The sequence below is a fragment of the Vombatus ursinus genome, unplaced genomic scaffold (assembly GCF_900497805.2).
Source record: "Vombatus ursinus unplaced genomic scaffold, bare-nosed wombat genome assembly UNPS02009994.1, whole genome shotgun sequence".
Lineage (NCBI taxonomy): Eukaryota > Metazoa > Chordata > Mammalia > Diprotodontia > Vombatidae > Vombatus > Vombatus ursinus.
In genome coordinates, this window is record NW_020949772.1 from 5,886,487 (window position 1) to 5,900,824 (window position 14,338).

At 45.3% G+C, this 14,338-nt stretch overlaps 1 protein-coding gene across 1 annotated transcript; it reads right to left on the reverse strand.

Moving 5' to 3' along the window:
* Positions 1-1,251: 1,251 nt before the first annotated feature.
* On the reverse strand, positions 1,252-6,318 carry SNRNP35 (small nuclear ribonucleoprotein U11/U12 subunit 35). Its single transcript, XM_027853501.1, has 2 exons — positions 6,175-6,318; positions 1,252-2,392 (listed from the first exon to the last, which is right to left on the reverse strand). Exon 2 carries the CDS (start codon positions 2,387-2,389, stop codon positions 1,598-1,600), a length of 792 nt encoding a protein of 263 aa, XP_027709302.1. The 5' UTR covers positions 2,390-2,392; positions 6,175-6,318; the 3' UTR covers positions 1,252-1,597.
* Positions 6,319-14,338: the final 8,020 nt, after the last annotated feature.

Here is a 14,338-nt window from a genome sequence, read left to right on the forward strand (position 1 = left end):
ACTGGATAGTGCACTGGTTAGAGCACCGGCCCTGGAGTCAGGTGGATCCGAGTTCAAATCTGGATTCAGACACTTACTAGCTGTGTGACCCTAGGCAAGTCACTTAACCCTGATTGGCTCAAAAAAGAAAAAGAAAGGGCAACAGGCTGTCTTGGGAGGTAGAGAATTCCTTATCATTAGAGGTCTAAAGCCAAACCTGGGTAACCTTGTTGGAACATTCTCATTGAGGTACAAGTTGGCCTAGAAGGCCTCTGAAGTTCTTTTTTTTTTTAATTTATTTTGATTTATCAACAATCCCTTCCATATGCTTTTGAGTTGAAAATTTTTCTCCCCCTCCCTCCCTATCACCCTCCCCAAGATGGCACACAATCTGATATAGGCTATACATATATATTCCTTTTAAACATATTTTCACATCAGTGATGTTGTAAGTAAGAATTAGAACCAATAGGAGGAACCACCTGAAAGAAGAAACAAAACTCAGCAGAAGAAAAAAAATAGCAAATAGTATGCTTCGATCTGCATTCAAACTCCATAGTTCCTTCCCTGGATGTGGATAGCATTTTCCATCATGAAGACCTCTGAAATTCTATGAAATGTTTTCTTATCAAAAAGACATCAAGGGTCTCCTCCAGGGTGAACCCTTTAGCAGAAGGAATGTGGTGCTGATGGGGAGAGTGCTGGCCTGGAGACGGAACCTGGCTTTACTACTTTATTTGTGCATCCTCAGGAGGGCAACAGGCTTTTATTAAGGGTCTACTATGTGCTAGGCCCTATATTAAGATAAGTCACTTTTTAGATTGAGATTTAACAAGTATTTATTAAGCCCCTACTGTGTGTGTGCCAGGTACTCTACTAAGCACTTTACAATATTTACAATTACCTCATTTGATCCTCACAACCCTGGGAGATAGATGGGTGCTATTATCATCCCCATTTTACAGACGAGGAAACAAAGGAGAGGTTAAAAGCCTTGCTCAGAGTCACATGGCTAGTAAGTGTTTGAGGCAGGATTCCAATTCCAGGGCTTTATCCAGTGTGCCACCTACCAGTCTCTGCCTCAGTTTCCCCATACATAAAAGGAGGAGGCTGGACTCCCTTGTCTTTAAGGTCCCTTCTGGCTCTAAATCTGTGATCCCACAAGAATCCCCATTTGGCTCAGAAGGGGCAGGCCAGCAGCCTGAGATCACTCAGCTTTCCTTTTCTAGTTCACCCCCTCAGAAATAATCACATTAATGCAGGCTGCTGAAATGACTGGACGGATTTGAAACAAATCTTTATTCAGCAGCTATGTCCAGGGTTCTGGTGATACAAAGAGGACAGAAATTTGGGCTTGGGTGGGATGAAGGTCTAGAATGGTGTGTCCCCCAAGAAAGGTAACAGGGTTTAGACAAGGAAAGTGGCAACAGAGAGCTTGGGGGGAACCCTGGGAAATCTGAGGCCAGCAAGCCCCGTTTCGGCTGGTTACATAAAGGAAGACTCCACGGAGGTGAGGGCCGAGCCTTGTAGGAAGGAGGAAGAGGTGAGGTGCACCGGGCACCACCTGCCCGCCTGTCCACACAGGTGTAGAGGAAAGGGACGGCTGTGCCCCAAGTCTCTATCTGTGTTTGTCGTCACCTCTCTGCTTTTTGGAGTCTCTTTCCTTGCTTCTATCTCTCCTCTCTCGGTCTTTTCTCTCTCGGCCCCTGCTCCTCTCCTCACGGAAGTCCTTCTCCCTTTCCCTCTCGCTCTCATCCCAGGCCCGGCTGGACTCCCTTTCCTGCCGCCTCTTCTCTCGGCCCCTGTCATGGTCTCGATCTCTGGTCCTCCAGTCCCAGGTTCTGTCTCGGGACCACTCCCTCCTTTCCCTCTGGCCCTCTCCATAGAAGTCACTTTTGAAAACCGGCAAGTTAATGGGCTTTCTAAACGGCCGGTCCCGTCCACCAAATCTCAGTTGTCCAGATTCTTTTTTTCCACCAAACCCCCCTCCAAGTCTCCGAGGGATCCACCCTTTAAGGATTCTTTCCAGCTCGTAGTCAACAAAGATCTCGTGCTGATCAATGACCAGTCCATTGGCATCTCTGTAAGCTTTTAACAGAGACCGTTCTTCTCTGTACTCAATAAAAGCATAGCGCTTTGAAAAGCCCGTGACCACGTCCCGAACCAGCCGCAGCTTCCTAACATCACCGTATCTGCTGAAGACGTCTCTCAGCTTTTCTTCTGTTGTCTGCAGGTTCAGCCTGCCCACAAAGAGGGTGAGGTGGGGGTCTCCGGACACGCCTTTGTTGGGCACATAGCGGGCCAGCATGGCCCTCCAGATGGCCCGGTCATGAGGCTCTTCATCGGTGCCGTCGATGCTCCCAGCTTTGAGAGGATCGTACTCTTTGGCGATGGGCATCCACTCATTCATTCTCTAGAAAAGCAGGAGACAGTGAGCGTGCTTGGGTTTGACACATGTCAGCATGGCAATGGGCCAGTAAGGTACCCATAGCACTTTGTTGGGCCGGCCAGCCGGCCGCAATCTGCTCCCCCCATCTTGGGGCTCTCAAGATCAATTCTACTGCTACAAGCAATAATAATAGTAGAGGTCTGCAAAGTCCTTCAAGTACTTTCACCTGTGATTCTCATCATAATCCTAATGGACAGGAACTGCAGGAAGGAATATCCCTATTCTGCAGATGGGGAAACTGAGGCTCACAGCAGTTACATGACTTGCCCAGGGTCCGAGGTAAGATTCAAACCCTGGTCCCTCCTGACTAAATCTAACCCTCCTTCCACACCATGTCACTGCCTCCCACTTCAGCTGGACAAGCCTATAACCCTGCTGTGATGCAAAAAAGCCATTCCTGGTTGGTATCCTGCTTCTGGCAGGGATCAGGCTTAGGCCAGCAACAGTCCTGAGGGGGGAGTCAAGGCTGAATTTCTTCCTGACTAGTCAACTCCCTGAAGCTGGGGATCACTTTTGCCTTGGAGCATGAGAATTAATTGCTATGGCAATTTCACCCCAGCAAGTCTGCATTGCAGATGACATTCTTTCAGATACATGGTAATTAATTCATAGGAATCTTTGTTGGAATAATAAAGTGCCTGCCAACATTTAAAATACCACCAGTGCTTATGTAACCCCCTAGCAACTCCACAGCCAAAAGTGAAATAGGCTTTAAAAAGGGGGGAGGGGGACTCTACAAAGCAAGCATGACAGATCTCTGGTCCCACCATCCCACTGGCATCTCTCCATAATATGTCCTCAAACCTCACTTTCTCTGGGGCTGTTTCTCCAAAAACTGCCTTGCTGGCCTGTCCCTCTTTCACCCCAATCAAGCACATGCCTTTTTCTTTTTCTAGATCTCTACTCTAGTAAAGATGAAACAATTCTGTCCATATGGATTTAAAGGGTACAGGGGGGATTACTTTGTTGAGGGGATTATTTGGGGGTACAGTATTGATTTAAGAGAAGTAACCTAATGCTACAACACAAAACTACGAAGCAGTTATGAACAAATTAAAAATACTGACTGGGTTGACCAATAAATCAATGTTTGTAAATGAAATCCTCAGAAACCTGAAAGCCACTTAAAACCTGTTCATTTTTTATGGCAAAAGAGTTCATCGGTCACATCCACCCAATGAGGTAGAGTGGTGGAAAAGAAAAATCACTGGACCTGGAGTTAGGAAGCCTGGGTTCAAATTCTGGCATGGGGAAATCTTAGGCAAAATTCAGGAAAGATGGAGAGGCTGGAGAGCCTCCAGAGAGAGGGAAGGGCCTCAGCCATATGAGGATCCGATAAAGGCAGAAGAGATCTGAAGCTCGGCTGCCCAGGAGAGAAGGCAGACTGATTTTGCTTGGTTCCAGAGAGCACAACGTAAACAAATCCTCATAGACAGGTTCCTGTTGGATGCTAATAGAGCGATCCAGAAGTGGATAGGACTGCCACCTTGGGAAGCAAAGGGCTCCCTCTCATTGGAGGATTCCCAGCAAAGACTGGCTGCCATTTGTCTGGAATGTAAGAGAACAAATTCTTCGAGTACAGATTGGACTAGATACCCTCCTGATCCCCTGGGCCAACTTTGTGATTCTGGGGGAAAAAAACAACAAAAAACAGATTCTCAGGGCCTTGGGTCCTCCTTTATAAGATGATTAAATCATAAATGATTAAATTATAAAATTAGATTCTGTATAAAGGTCTGGCAGCAAAATGATGGCATGCTTCCAGTATTTCAGGCTTGGCAGAGGCGCCCCTCTGTGCCTTGGCACCTTTGAGTATGGCCAGGGCTGGGGACAGACGCACAGCAAGGTTCCAGGAAACAGAATCAACTGCCTCAACCAGGAATGTTTCTGGGTTGTTGCTCAAACTTGAAACAGAAAGTAAACACGCTGCAGAAAGTCGTTACCATCCCTTCAGGTCAGCAGGATGGCAAGGGAAAACAATGTGGAAAAGGAGAACAGGCTGCAACAAGAGGTTTCCTTGGATTCAGAGCTAGAGACACTCAGAGATCATTTAGTTCAAAACTTTTCTTTTACATCTGAAGAAACTGAGACCTAAAAAAATAAAATGGGCCATGCCTAATTTTTTCCCAAGTTTTTATTGTTGTTGTTATCATTTTTAGTCATCCAGCTCTCTGTAAGCCTATTTGGGATTTTCTTGGCAAAGATACTGAAGTGGTTTCCCATTTCCTTCTGTAGCTCTTTTTACAGATGAGAAACTGAGGCAAACAAGTTAAGTGATTTGCCCAGGATCACATAGCTTTGTGCCTGAGGCTAGATTTGAACTCACAAAGATGGGTCTTCCTGACTCCAGACCCAGCACTCTATCCAATGAACTATCTAGCTGCCCCCTATTTCTTAAGTAACAAAGCCAGAATTGAACCCAGGTACACTGACCCCAAATAGAGGACTCCTGCTGCTAACACCCCTTTGCCTCTGCCATTCCTAGGTCTACCAGCAGGTCCTATGTTTGGCATGGTGTAGGGAGCATTCCCACTCAGTCAGGGGGATGGACCAGATGACCTCTTAAGTTTCTCAAATGAGAGTCTTGAGAGCTAGAAGGGATCCAGGGGATTATTTGTCAACCAAACAAGCATTTATTGAACTCCTACTAATTAGGCACTCCTTGGGGGCTTAGACATATCTTTCTTTGTATCGCCAATACATAGCACAGTGCCTGGAATATAGGAAGAGCCCAATAAATGTTTACTGACGGACATAACAAATTCCAGGAGTGGGGAGCTGCCTGTGAAGAATCAAGGAGATGGAAGAGGTGGGATGCAATGTGCAACGTCTAGAATGACAGGCTGAAGCCAGGTTGTGGAGGGTCTTAATACTCCCAAAAAATGTTTGCATTTGGTCCTAGAAGCAAGAGGAAGCCACTGGGCCTTTCTGAGCAGGGGAATAATCAATGACATATATAAATTTGCTTTTTAGAAATATCGCAGTACCCAACACGGAGCAGCAGCATTTAATATCTGTGGACGGACGGATCCTTTTAGCAGCTGCGTGGAGGGCAAGAGACCAAGCTGGGGGTCAATTAGCAGGCTACTGCAATGGTCCAGTGAGAGGTAAGGAAGGCCAAAGTCCTGGGGTGCCCGTGTACCCGCAAAGAAAAGTGGCCAGATGGGAGAGAAGCCTTAAGGCTTGGCAAAACTAGAAGTTTGGCTCTTTAAACGTCCTCCACAACCTAACAGGCGACCTCTCCTGACTCGCTGCAGCTCTCCCGTTCGGCCTTAAGCCTCCCCAGCCACAGAAACCCCAGCGCGGAACCACGTGCGCTTCTCGCAGACTGCTCCCGCCACGCCCACCGACATGTGCGCAGGTCATCCTCTCGGGGGTTCCCCTCGGCCAACTCCAGGTAAGGGAGGGCCACAGTCAACGCCGGAACTCCACGATGGAGCATGCGCCCTAGGCGACCATGAAGCCAAGACAGGAGAGCCATTAGCGGAAACCCGGCTTCCCTTCCCAGGGCCGCCCCCAGACAATCTCCTCCCCTCGCATGGCCGGAGCCTCAACCTCGCCACGTCTCTAGGAGGCTCCCGAGCCGGCTGTGCCAAAAAACCACCCCACCCCGGCACTCAGGCTCAAATACGGCCGCCGACTTTGCCCATCTCCAACATGGCGGCCAGTGACCACAGAGCCCGCGGTCGTGCGGAAACGGCTCCAGGGATGGCACTGAATGGGGCTGGGGCCGGACGCGCACCTACCTTTCCTCCTTCCTCACCGACCCGGGCCCTCGCTGTCTGAAAGCAGCTGCCACCGCTTACTCTCTGCTGGGATCCAGGCTCGCTCTTTACCTGAGGACAAAGCCAGCCTCCAACTTCCGGGAGGCCGCGCGCTAGACTTGACGTTGGGCGAAGCCGATTTGCCACAGATTAATGCCTCCCTCCAAAAAAAAAATTATGTGTATTGTGCCAAGTTAGGGAGTGAATTGTAATAACCCGAAAAGTGGATGATGTGTAATTTTTTATTTTTTAGGTGAATGACATAACGTCCTTTTTTTTTTTTTTTTTTTTTTGGCCCAAGTAGGTTTTCGCCAAAGCATTTGCGGGAATGTGCTGATTCGAAAGTGCAGTTAGGTTTCCACCCGCAGCTCCCGCCCTCGGGGAGGATGGTGAGCACGTCGAGGAGTGTGTGGACAAGGCAGTGAGTGGACCCGTTAGTCCACGCCCCGGGCCTCTCCCCTGCTGGGAGGGGAGGAAGATTGAAGGGTATGGAGAAGATAGAGCTCAAAGGAAGTTCGGGTCATATAGCTTTAGACATACAGTCATCAAGACCAAGCCATTTTACAAATGAGGAAACTGAGCCCCAGGGAGGCAAAGCGACTTGTCCGGTGGTCAACCAAACAGTGTCAGCCAGGATTCAAACCCTGGGTCGTAAGATTGTAGAATCAGATCAGCAGCTGGGAGGTACCTACCCCATAGAAAGTCAGCTATTTCTCATTTTACAAGCCAAGAAACTGAGGCCCAGGGAGTTTCAGAGACTTGCTAAAGGGTCAACCAAGCATCGTCAGACCCAGAATTCAATCCCTAGGTTGTAAGATTATAGAATCAAATCTAGAAGAGAGGTACCTTAGAAAGATTTATCTAGTCCAATCATTTGGGATTGGTCATTCCAATGACCGAAGGGTCATCTAGTCCAGCTCTCTGAACGTCTCCATTTCCACCAAAGGACCTCTGGTGTTAAGTGGGGCACATAATGGTTGGGAGTAAACAGGCCTGCCAGTACCTGGCCTTCGACCATAAATAAGGTCATAAAGTGCTCTGTGGTGCTTCAATACCCTCAACAACAAAATAAAATAGAATAAAAATAAAAAATCAAGGAACAGGGGTTAAAACAACTATCTGATGTCCTGCAGCAGATTAGTACAAGAGATGACAGCATTTGACCCTTTAGTCTATCAAGTAACTGACAAATAGCCCTTCTTTCTTCACAAAGGGTCAGTGAAACATTTAAAAAAAAAACAGGGAAGAGAGCAGAAAGATGTTCAGAAAGACACAAACAGGGCAATTTTGGAATTATAGTAGTACATTTAAAAAAAAAAAAACAAACAACCTGGAGTGATACCTAAAGTGATGTTAAAAGGAGAGGAAGGCTTCCAGCAATGAACATTGGATGAAATCTCTGAAAAAATTGTTAGAAAGATATGGACAAATAACACAGACAGACTGTAATCTGTTGGGGAGGGGGGGAAGAGAAAGAGGAAAGGGAGTCCTTGAACCTGTGAGAACCATAAATTATTGAAGTATCAAAAGAATCAACTAACTTGATAAAGTGAGTCAGTGCTGTGGAAAGAGAAATAACACTGGTGATTTGGGAGTTTTCTGAAAATCAGTAACTACAATGTGATGGCTTTATTATAACCCAACAGTTGTGATAAGGAAAAATTGAGATAACATAAGGCAGGTCAGGGCAGCTAGAGGGCAAGGTGCATAGTGCTGGGCCTGGAGTCCCGAATACCTGAGTTCAAATCCAGCCTCAGACCCTTACTATCTGGGTGACCCTGGGCAAGTCATATAACTCTGTTTGCCTCAGTTTCCTCATCTGTAAAATGAGCTGGAGAAGGAAATGACAAATCACTCCATTATCTTTGCCAAGAAAATCCCATCCAAGGGGTCGTGAAGAATCAATGGGACATGACTGAATGACTAAACAAGCAGCAGCAGTAGTAGTAAGCAATAGCCAGTATGCCTTGTGGCATACCTCATTTTATTGCGCTTCACGTATTTTTCCATTTTTGCAAATTGAAGGTTTGTGGCAACCCTGCTTCAAGCAAGTCTATTGGCACCATTTTTCCAACAGCTTGTGCTCACATTGTGATTCTGTGTCACATTTTGGCAATTCTAACAATATTTCAAAAATGTTTCATTATTATTGTATCTATTGTGGTGATCCGTGATCAGTGATCTTTGATGTTACTATTGTAATTGTTTTGGGGGCGCCACACACAGTGCCCATATAAGACTACGAATTTTCATAAATACATGTAGTATGTACTGATTGCTGCGGGGACTGACCATTCTGAGCGGGCACGCGCGGGCGCCTCAGATCTATTCTCTGAGACACAACAATATTGAACAGTATTACATAAACTTAGTTGATGAAGCAGTGGCAGGGTTTAACAGGATTATCACCAATTTTGAAAGAAATAGTGCTGTGGGTAAAATGTCATCTAACAGCATCGCTTACTACAGAGAAATCTTTCATGAAAGGAAGAGGCAATCAATGCAGCAAACTTCATTGTCATCTTATTTTAAGAAATTGCCACAGCCACTCCAGCCTTCGGCAACCATCACCATCGAGGCAAGACCCTCCACCAGCAAAAAGATGACAACTGGTTGAGAGCTCAAATGATGGTTAGCTCTCTCTCTTTTTTTTTTTTTTAGCAACAAAGTATTTTTAATCAAGATGTATACATTGTTTCTTTAGACATACTATTGCTCACTTAATAGACTACATTGTACTATAAACATAACTTTTATATACGCTGGGAAACAAAAAAAAAATTTGTGACTCTTTATTGCAATATTAGCTTTATTGCGGTGGTCTGGAGCCGACCCCACAATATCTCCGTGGTGCGCCTGTAGTGCTTTAAAATTTGCCAGCAGACTGTTCAAGAATCTGTAATTTTATTAAGACTAGCAAAGACATCTAATCCACCTCCTTTCTCTTATGGATAAGAAAAACAAAAGCCCGGAAAAGGAAAACGTCAGGCCTAAAGTCAGAAGAAATTTAGCACCTACTTTTAAACTCAATAACATGAAATCACATTCACTTTCAATCAGTAAATTTAACAAATAATTTGAGAGAAACCTGAGCGGGTTCTGAACTAGGTGCAGTGGAGAACCCCTAGATTTGGAGTCAGAGGACCCGAATTTCCTAGCAGTGTGACCTGGGGCAAATCTCGTCATTTTAGGCTTCAAATGTACTCCATGTTAAAATGGTCTCTGAAAGTTAAACTACTCTTTTCGCACCTAGTAATCACCTCATTATTTCCCTTTGAAATACTAATTAACTGGTTAACCTTTGTTCACACCTCTTTAACTTCTCTTTAGCTTTTCAATCTAGAGAAGCCTCTCTCCCCACCAAAAAGGAAATTACCCTGCTAGGGACCTCACTTAGCCTCTTGACCTTTGCCTCTCTAATGCTTTTGCCCTATTGTATTGTGCCCCCAGCCAGACTGAAGGCCAATCAGCAGGCTCTTATTTTGTGCCAGACATCTTGCTAAATGCTGGCAATAAAACAGAAGGCAAAAAAAAAATGTCCTTGTTCCTTGAGGGAAGGGAACAGTATTAATAATCATCTCTCTACCCCAATGTCGTCTACAGTCGTTTGTCCTTCATTTTCCAAGAGGACCAATGCCATTACGGGTGATGTCTTGACTCTTGCATGAATTAGATTTAATTGAGGCAGAGTTGCACAAAGTCATCAGCCTCACTCTCTCTCTTCCAGAGTCGTGGAGGTCCAGCGGCAGGACAAAAATCCTGGGCTATGGCCCAGGATGCAGTGGGTGACCTTGGCGTCTTTGATGTCTGAACCAGCGCTAAGCATTCCGCAGTGCCTGCTTCAGATGCCTTCCTTGCCTTTGGAACAAAACATCAGCCCATTCCTGGAGGGGTGGTAGTCTTCACAGGCTTGAGAGTAGATATCCCCCTAACTCACATACGGGTTTCAGTCCTGTCAACTACCCTCAATCTGGTCTAGCCTGTCTGCCAAGATAGTTCTACTGGAGTGTGGCCACTGAGCTGCTACGACTTCTTGGGGCCACAGGTGAGAGTTGGGTAAATCAGGCGGACAATAAGGTGGATGAGCAGTCCTTAAAAGGGCTCAAAAACCCTGCCACAGAAACACTGGTTCTTCTGAACACTCCGTACACCTCAGTATTTTGCTTGAGTAGGCATTTCATAAATGATGGTTGTTGTAGATAAAGGATCTACTCAAAGACCTAGAATTTCATGCAGTCGGATAAAAGGGTTGCCAAAAACTCACAATATTTTGCATTTACTAACATTTATCTACAACGTGCCAAACTGTCTTCTAGGAACCAGGCAGACAAAGACAAAAATCACGATTCCTTATCCTTGAACTTACTGGAGTGAAAAACTTGTTTTCTGACATGATGTCTCTACCGACAGTCTATAATTAGTATATTATGGGCTAGGGAATTGCCTGAGGCACTCAGAGTCAATTGTTGTCTTCTGTTTTCTTTGTTGTTGTTGTTTTGGTGAGGCAATCAGGGTTAAGTGACTTGCCCAGGGTCACACAGCTAGTAACTGTCAAGCCTCTGAGGCCGGATTTGAACTCAGGTCTTCCGGACTCCAAGGCCAGAGCTCTATCCATTGCGCCACCCGGCTGCCCCTAACTCAGAGTCAATTGTACTGGGTCATCCGGCTCCTAAGTGTTAAAGGCAGGATTTGAATCCAGATCTTCCTGACCTTTGGGCCAGTGCTGTGCCCACTATACCACACTGCCTCGCTTAGAACAGATAGATAAATGCAAGATAATTTCAGGAGGAAATGAATGCTTGGGATCTGGAATGCATTTGCCTATGGGTAGCACCCAAACTGAGGGAAGTCAGAGATTCTGAAGGTGGAGGTGAGAAAAGATCCCATCCTTAGTACGGAGGAGAGCTGATGGAATGGAAAGTTGAGGTCAGCCAATAGAAGGCACAAAACTGAGAACAAAGAATGTTTGATGGAGTGTCACAGAACAGCCCAAGCTGTCTAGAACACCAAGTGTGTGTGGGAAGGAGAGCCTGAAGAAGATAGCAAGACTAGCCAGATTGTGATGGGTCATTAAATACAAAGTTAAGGAGTTTGTATTTTTTCTGTTTAGAAGCCCTAGGGAGCTGCTGATGATTCTGGAGCAGGGGAGTAACCTGCTAAAAACTACTCTTTAGGAAGCTTATTTAGGCAGCCGCCTGAAGGGTGGACTTGAAAAGGAAGATTCACAGCTTCGATCTTTGTCTTGTGGAGGGGCCCAGGTAAATAGCTCATAATCTTCAAGAAACCTAAACAGAGGCACGTGAAACAATTTGAGAACAAAGCACCACAAATTACACATTGTAGATAATAAGTGCAATAGACAAACAGCAGATAGTGAGTAAAGCAGACACACGCAGAAGCCCAGGATCTCACTGAAACGAATAAATGATTCTCCAACCCATGAGCTCTACGAACAGATCAGAGGTCTCAGGGTGTAGCAGACAGAGAGGGAGACATTTGGAGTCAGCAAGACCTGAGTTCTAATGTTGATTGTGAATCAGATACTTATTGTGTGACTCTGGCAGGTCGTCTAACTTCACTCAAGCCCCGTTACCCCATCTGCAAAATGGGGATAATAATAGTTTTATTTTTCAAGATTGTTGTGAAGATTAAATGTATATGGTGGCTCACAAACATTAAAGGACTATAGGAATAATAATCAACATTTATGCAGCACTTACTGTGTGCCAGGCACTGTGCTAAACATTGGGGGCACAATACACATTATTCTAGGCGGAAAGCATTAGAGAGGCGAAGCCCAAGGTGCTGAGGGAGGTCCCTAGCAGGGTAATTTTCCTCTTGATGAGGAGGAACGCTTTGAAGACTCAACTGATATTATCTCTTTGGATCCTCATAACAGGCCTGGGAGGTAGGTGCTATTACTATCCCCACTTTACAGATGACAAACCTGAGGCAAAGAGAAGTTAAGTAACTTGCCCAGTGTCATTCAGCTAGTAACTAATTTGTCTGAGGTTGGATGTCGGCTATTATACGGTTTGAAATAAAAGGGTCTTTTTGTTTATGAATATTCACCCAAAGAAGTCTAACTTTGGTCTATTTAAAGCAAGGATCCTTATTCCTTTTTGTGTTATGGACCCATTGTGCTGTCAGACTGCTGAAGTCTCAGAATCATGTGTCTAAATAATTTAAGGAAATACTAAATTTCAGTTAGAATTGAGTGAAAATAAAAGTGCCATTTTCCCCATTCAAACTCACAGACCTCCTGAAATCTGTCCAAAGATTCCTTGTGACTCCATGGACCTCAAATAAAGGACTCTTGGTTTAAAGGGGTCCTCATACGTCTGTGTTTTCTGAGGATGAAGGAGAGATACTTGGAATCAAGCAGATCTTTTAATGCCTGCTTCTCATTAGGCACTTGGCTAGCTGCTGCCTCCAACCCCTGGGTAAATCCATAATACCTAGCGCACCTAACTTAATAGGATTGTTGTTCCCAAATACGAATGGAATAATAGATGGGAAGCACTTTGTAAACTTTATAGTACTTGATAGATGTCCATTCTTATTAGGAGGTGAGGAGAGAGGTTTTCTTCAAGGGTTGACAAAGACTTCATCTTTTGTGGTCTGCTTACTGGCGGTAAGTTTCTCCATACTTAGCAAGGCTGATCCTCCAGCAGCAGGCATAGTCTGACACTTTTCAGGGCGCAAAATCTTTCCCTTTGGGAAGGGAGGACCTGCCAGAGCTAACCCTTTGTGGAGGAGAGCAGGGAGCAACCGGGAAAAGCTTCTTATATTAGGTGACAGCCTTGGGAAGCCTTGAAAGAAGAGAGGATTTCTATGAGGGAGAGCTAAAGAGGGGACCCTTCAAAGCAAAGGGTACAGGGCAACATTCATGAATATTAGAAGACTGGAAAGTAGGGAGGGGCCAGGTTATGAAAAGCTTTAAATGACAAAGGACTTCACATTTCTTTCTGGAAGAAATGGAGAGCCATTGGAGTTTAGTGAGTGGGGATAAGGAGAGGCCACTCAGGAAAATGACACAGTCAGAATTGTGCTTTAGAAAAATCACTGTGAAAGCTGAGTGGAGGATGGTTTGGAGTGGGGGGAGACGAGGCAAGGATACCGAAGGAAACATTTAAATTTGAAAAACAAACAGGTTAGATTTTTGCAGGATAGAAGGAAAAACGTTTCTCCAGCCTTTACATAGCATTGGCTGTTGCATTAGTCCAGGACAGAGGTGGTGAGGGCTGAATCGTCCTGAACTCGTGTGATAGCTATGTGAGAGGAGAGAAGAGGATGCATAGGAGATATTGGGAAGCAGAAATGATAAGATTTGCCAACAGATTAGATCTGTGGGGTGAGTGAGGTTGTGTGCCTGGATGACAGGGGGATGTTGGGGTACTCAGCAGGAACAGGGAAGCTCTAAATTGAGGAGGATAATGAGCTCTGTTTTGTACACATTGAGTGTGAGATGCCTCGAAGACTCCTGGTTTAAGATGGCCAATAGGCTGTTGGTGGTGCAATACTGGAATACAGGAAAAAGACTAGATAAGTTGACTTGGGAATCATCTCTGTGGAGATAATTGAACCCCTAGGAGGTGATGAGATTGTCATCATCCCTCTAAGAGAAGAGAGGGTACACAGGACTAGTGGACATAACAGTGATGAAGATTTCAGCAAAGGAGGAATCAGAAAGATAACAGTAACACAAAAATCCAGAGAAGAAGGTGATGGACAGTGTCAGAGGCTGCAGAGAGGTCAAGGATTGAGAAAAGGTCATTGGATTTCTCAGGAGATTGTTGCCGACTTTGGAGAGAGCTATTAATGAGGTCGGACACCCAAATGCAGAGGGTCAATGAACAAGCATTTATTAAGCACCTTCTAATGCCAGGCCCTCAGTTAAGCTCTGGGGACATAAAAAAGCAAAAAACAGCCCCTGCCCTCAAGGAGCTCGCATTCTAATAGGCGAGACAACACACAAACATCTATGTACAAACAAGATATACACAAGGGAGTTGGAAGTAATCTCAGAAGGAAGGTATGAGTTTTCAAGGGAAAAGGAAAAGCCTTCTTGCCAAGGTAAGAGTTAATCTGAGATTTGAAGGAAGTCAAGAAGAGAACTCCCCAGGTCACACACAGAGGGACTGCC

Bases quoted from the DNA above. Each gene is read 5' to 3' on its own strand.
- SNRNP35 (XM_027853501.1), bottom strand. From the start codon at position 2,389: ATGAATGAGTGGATGCCCATCGCCAAAGAGTACGATCCTCTCAAAGCT.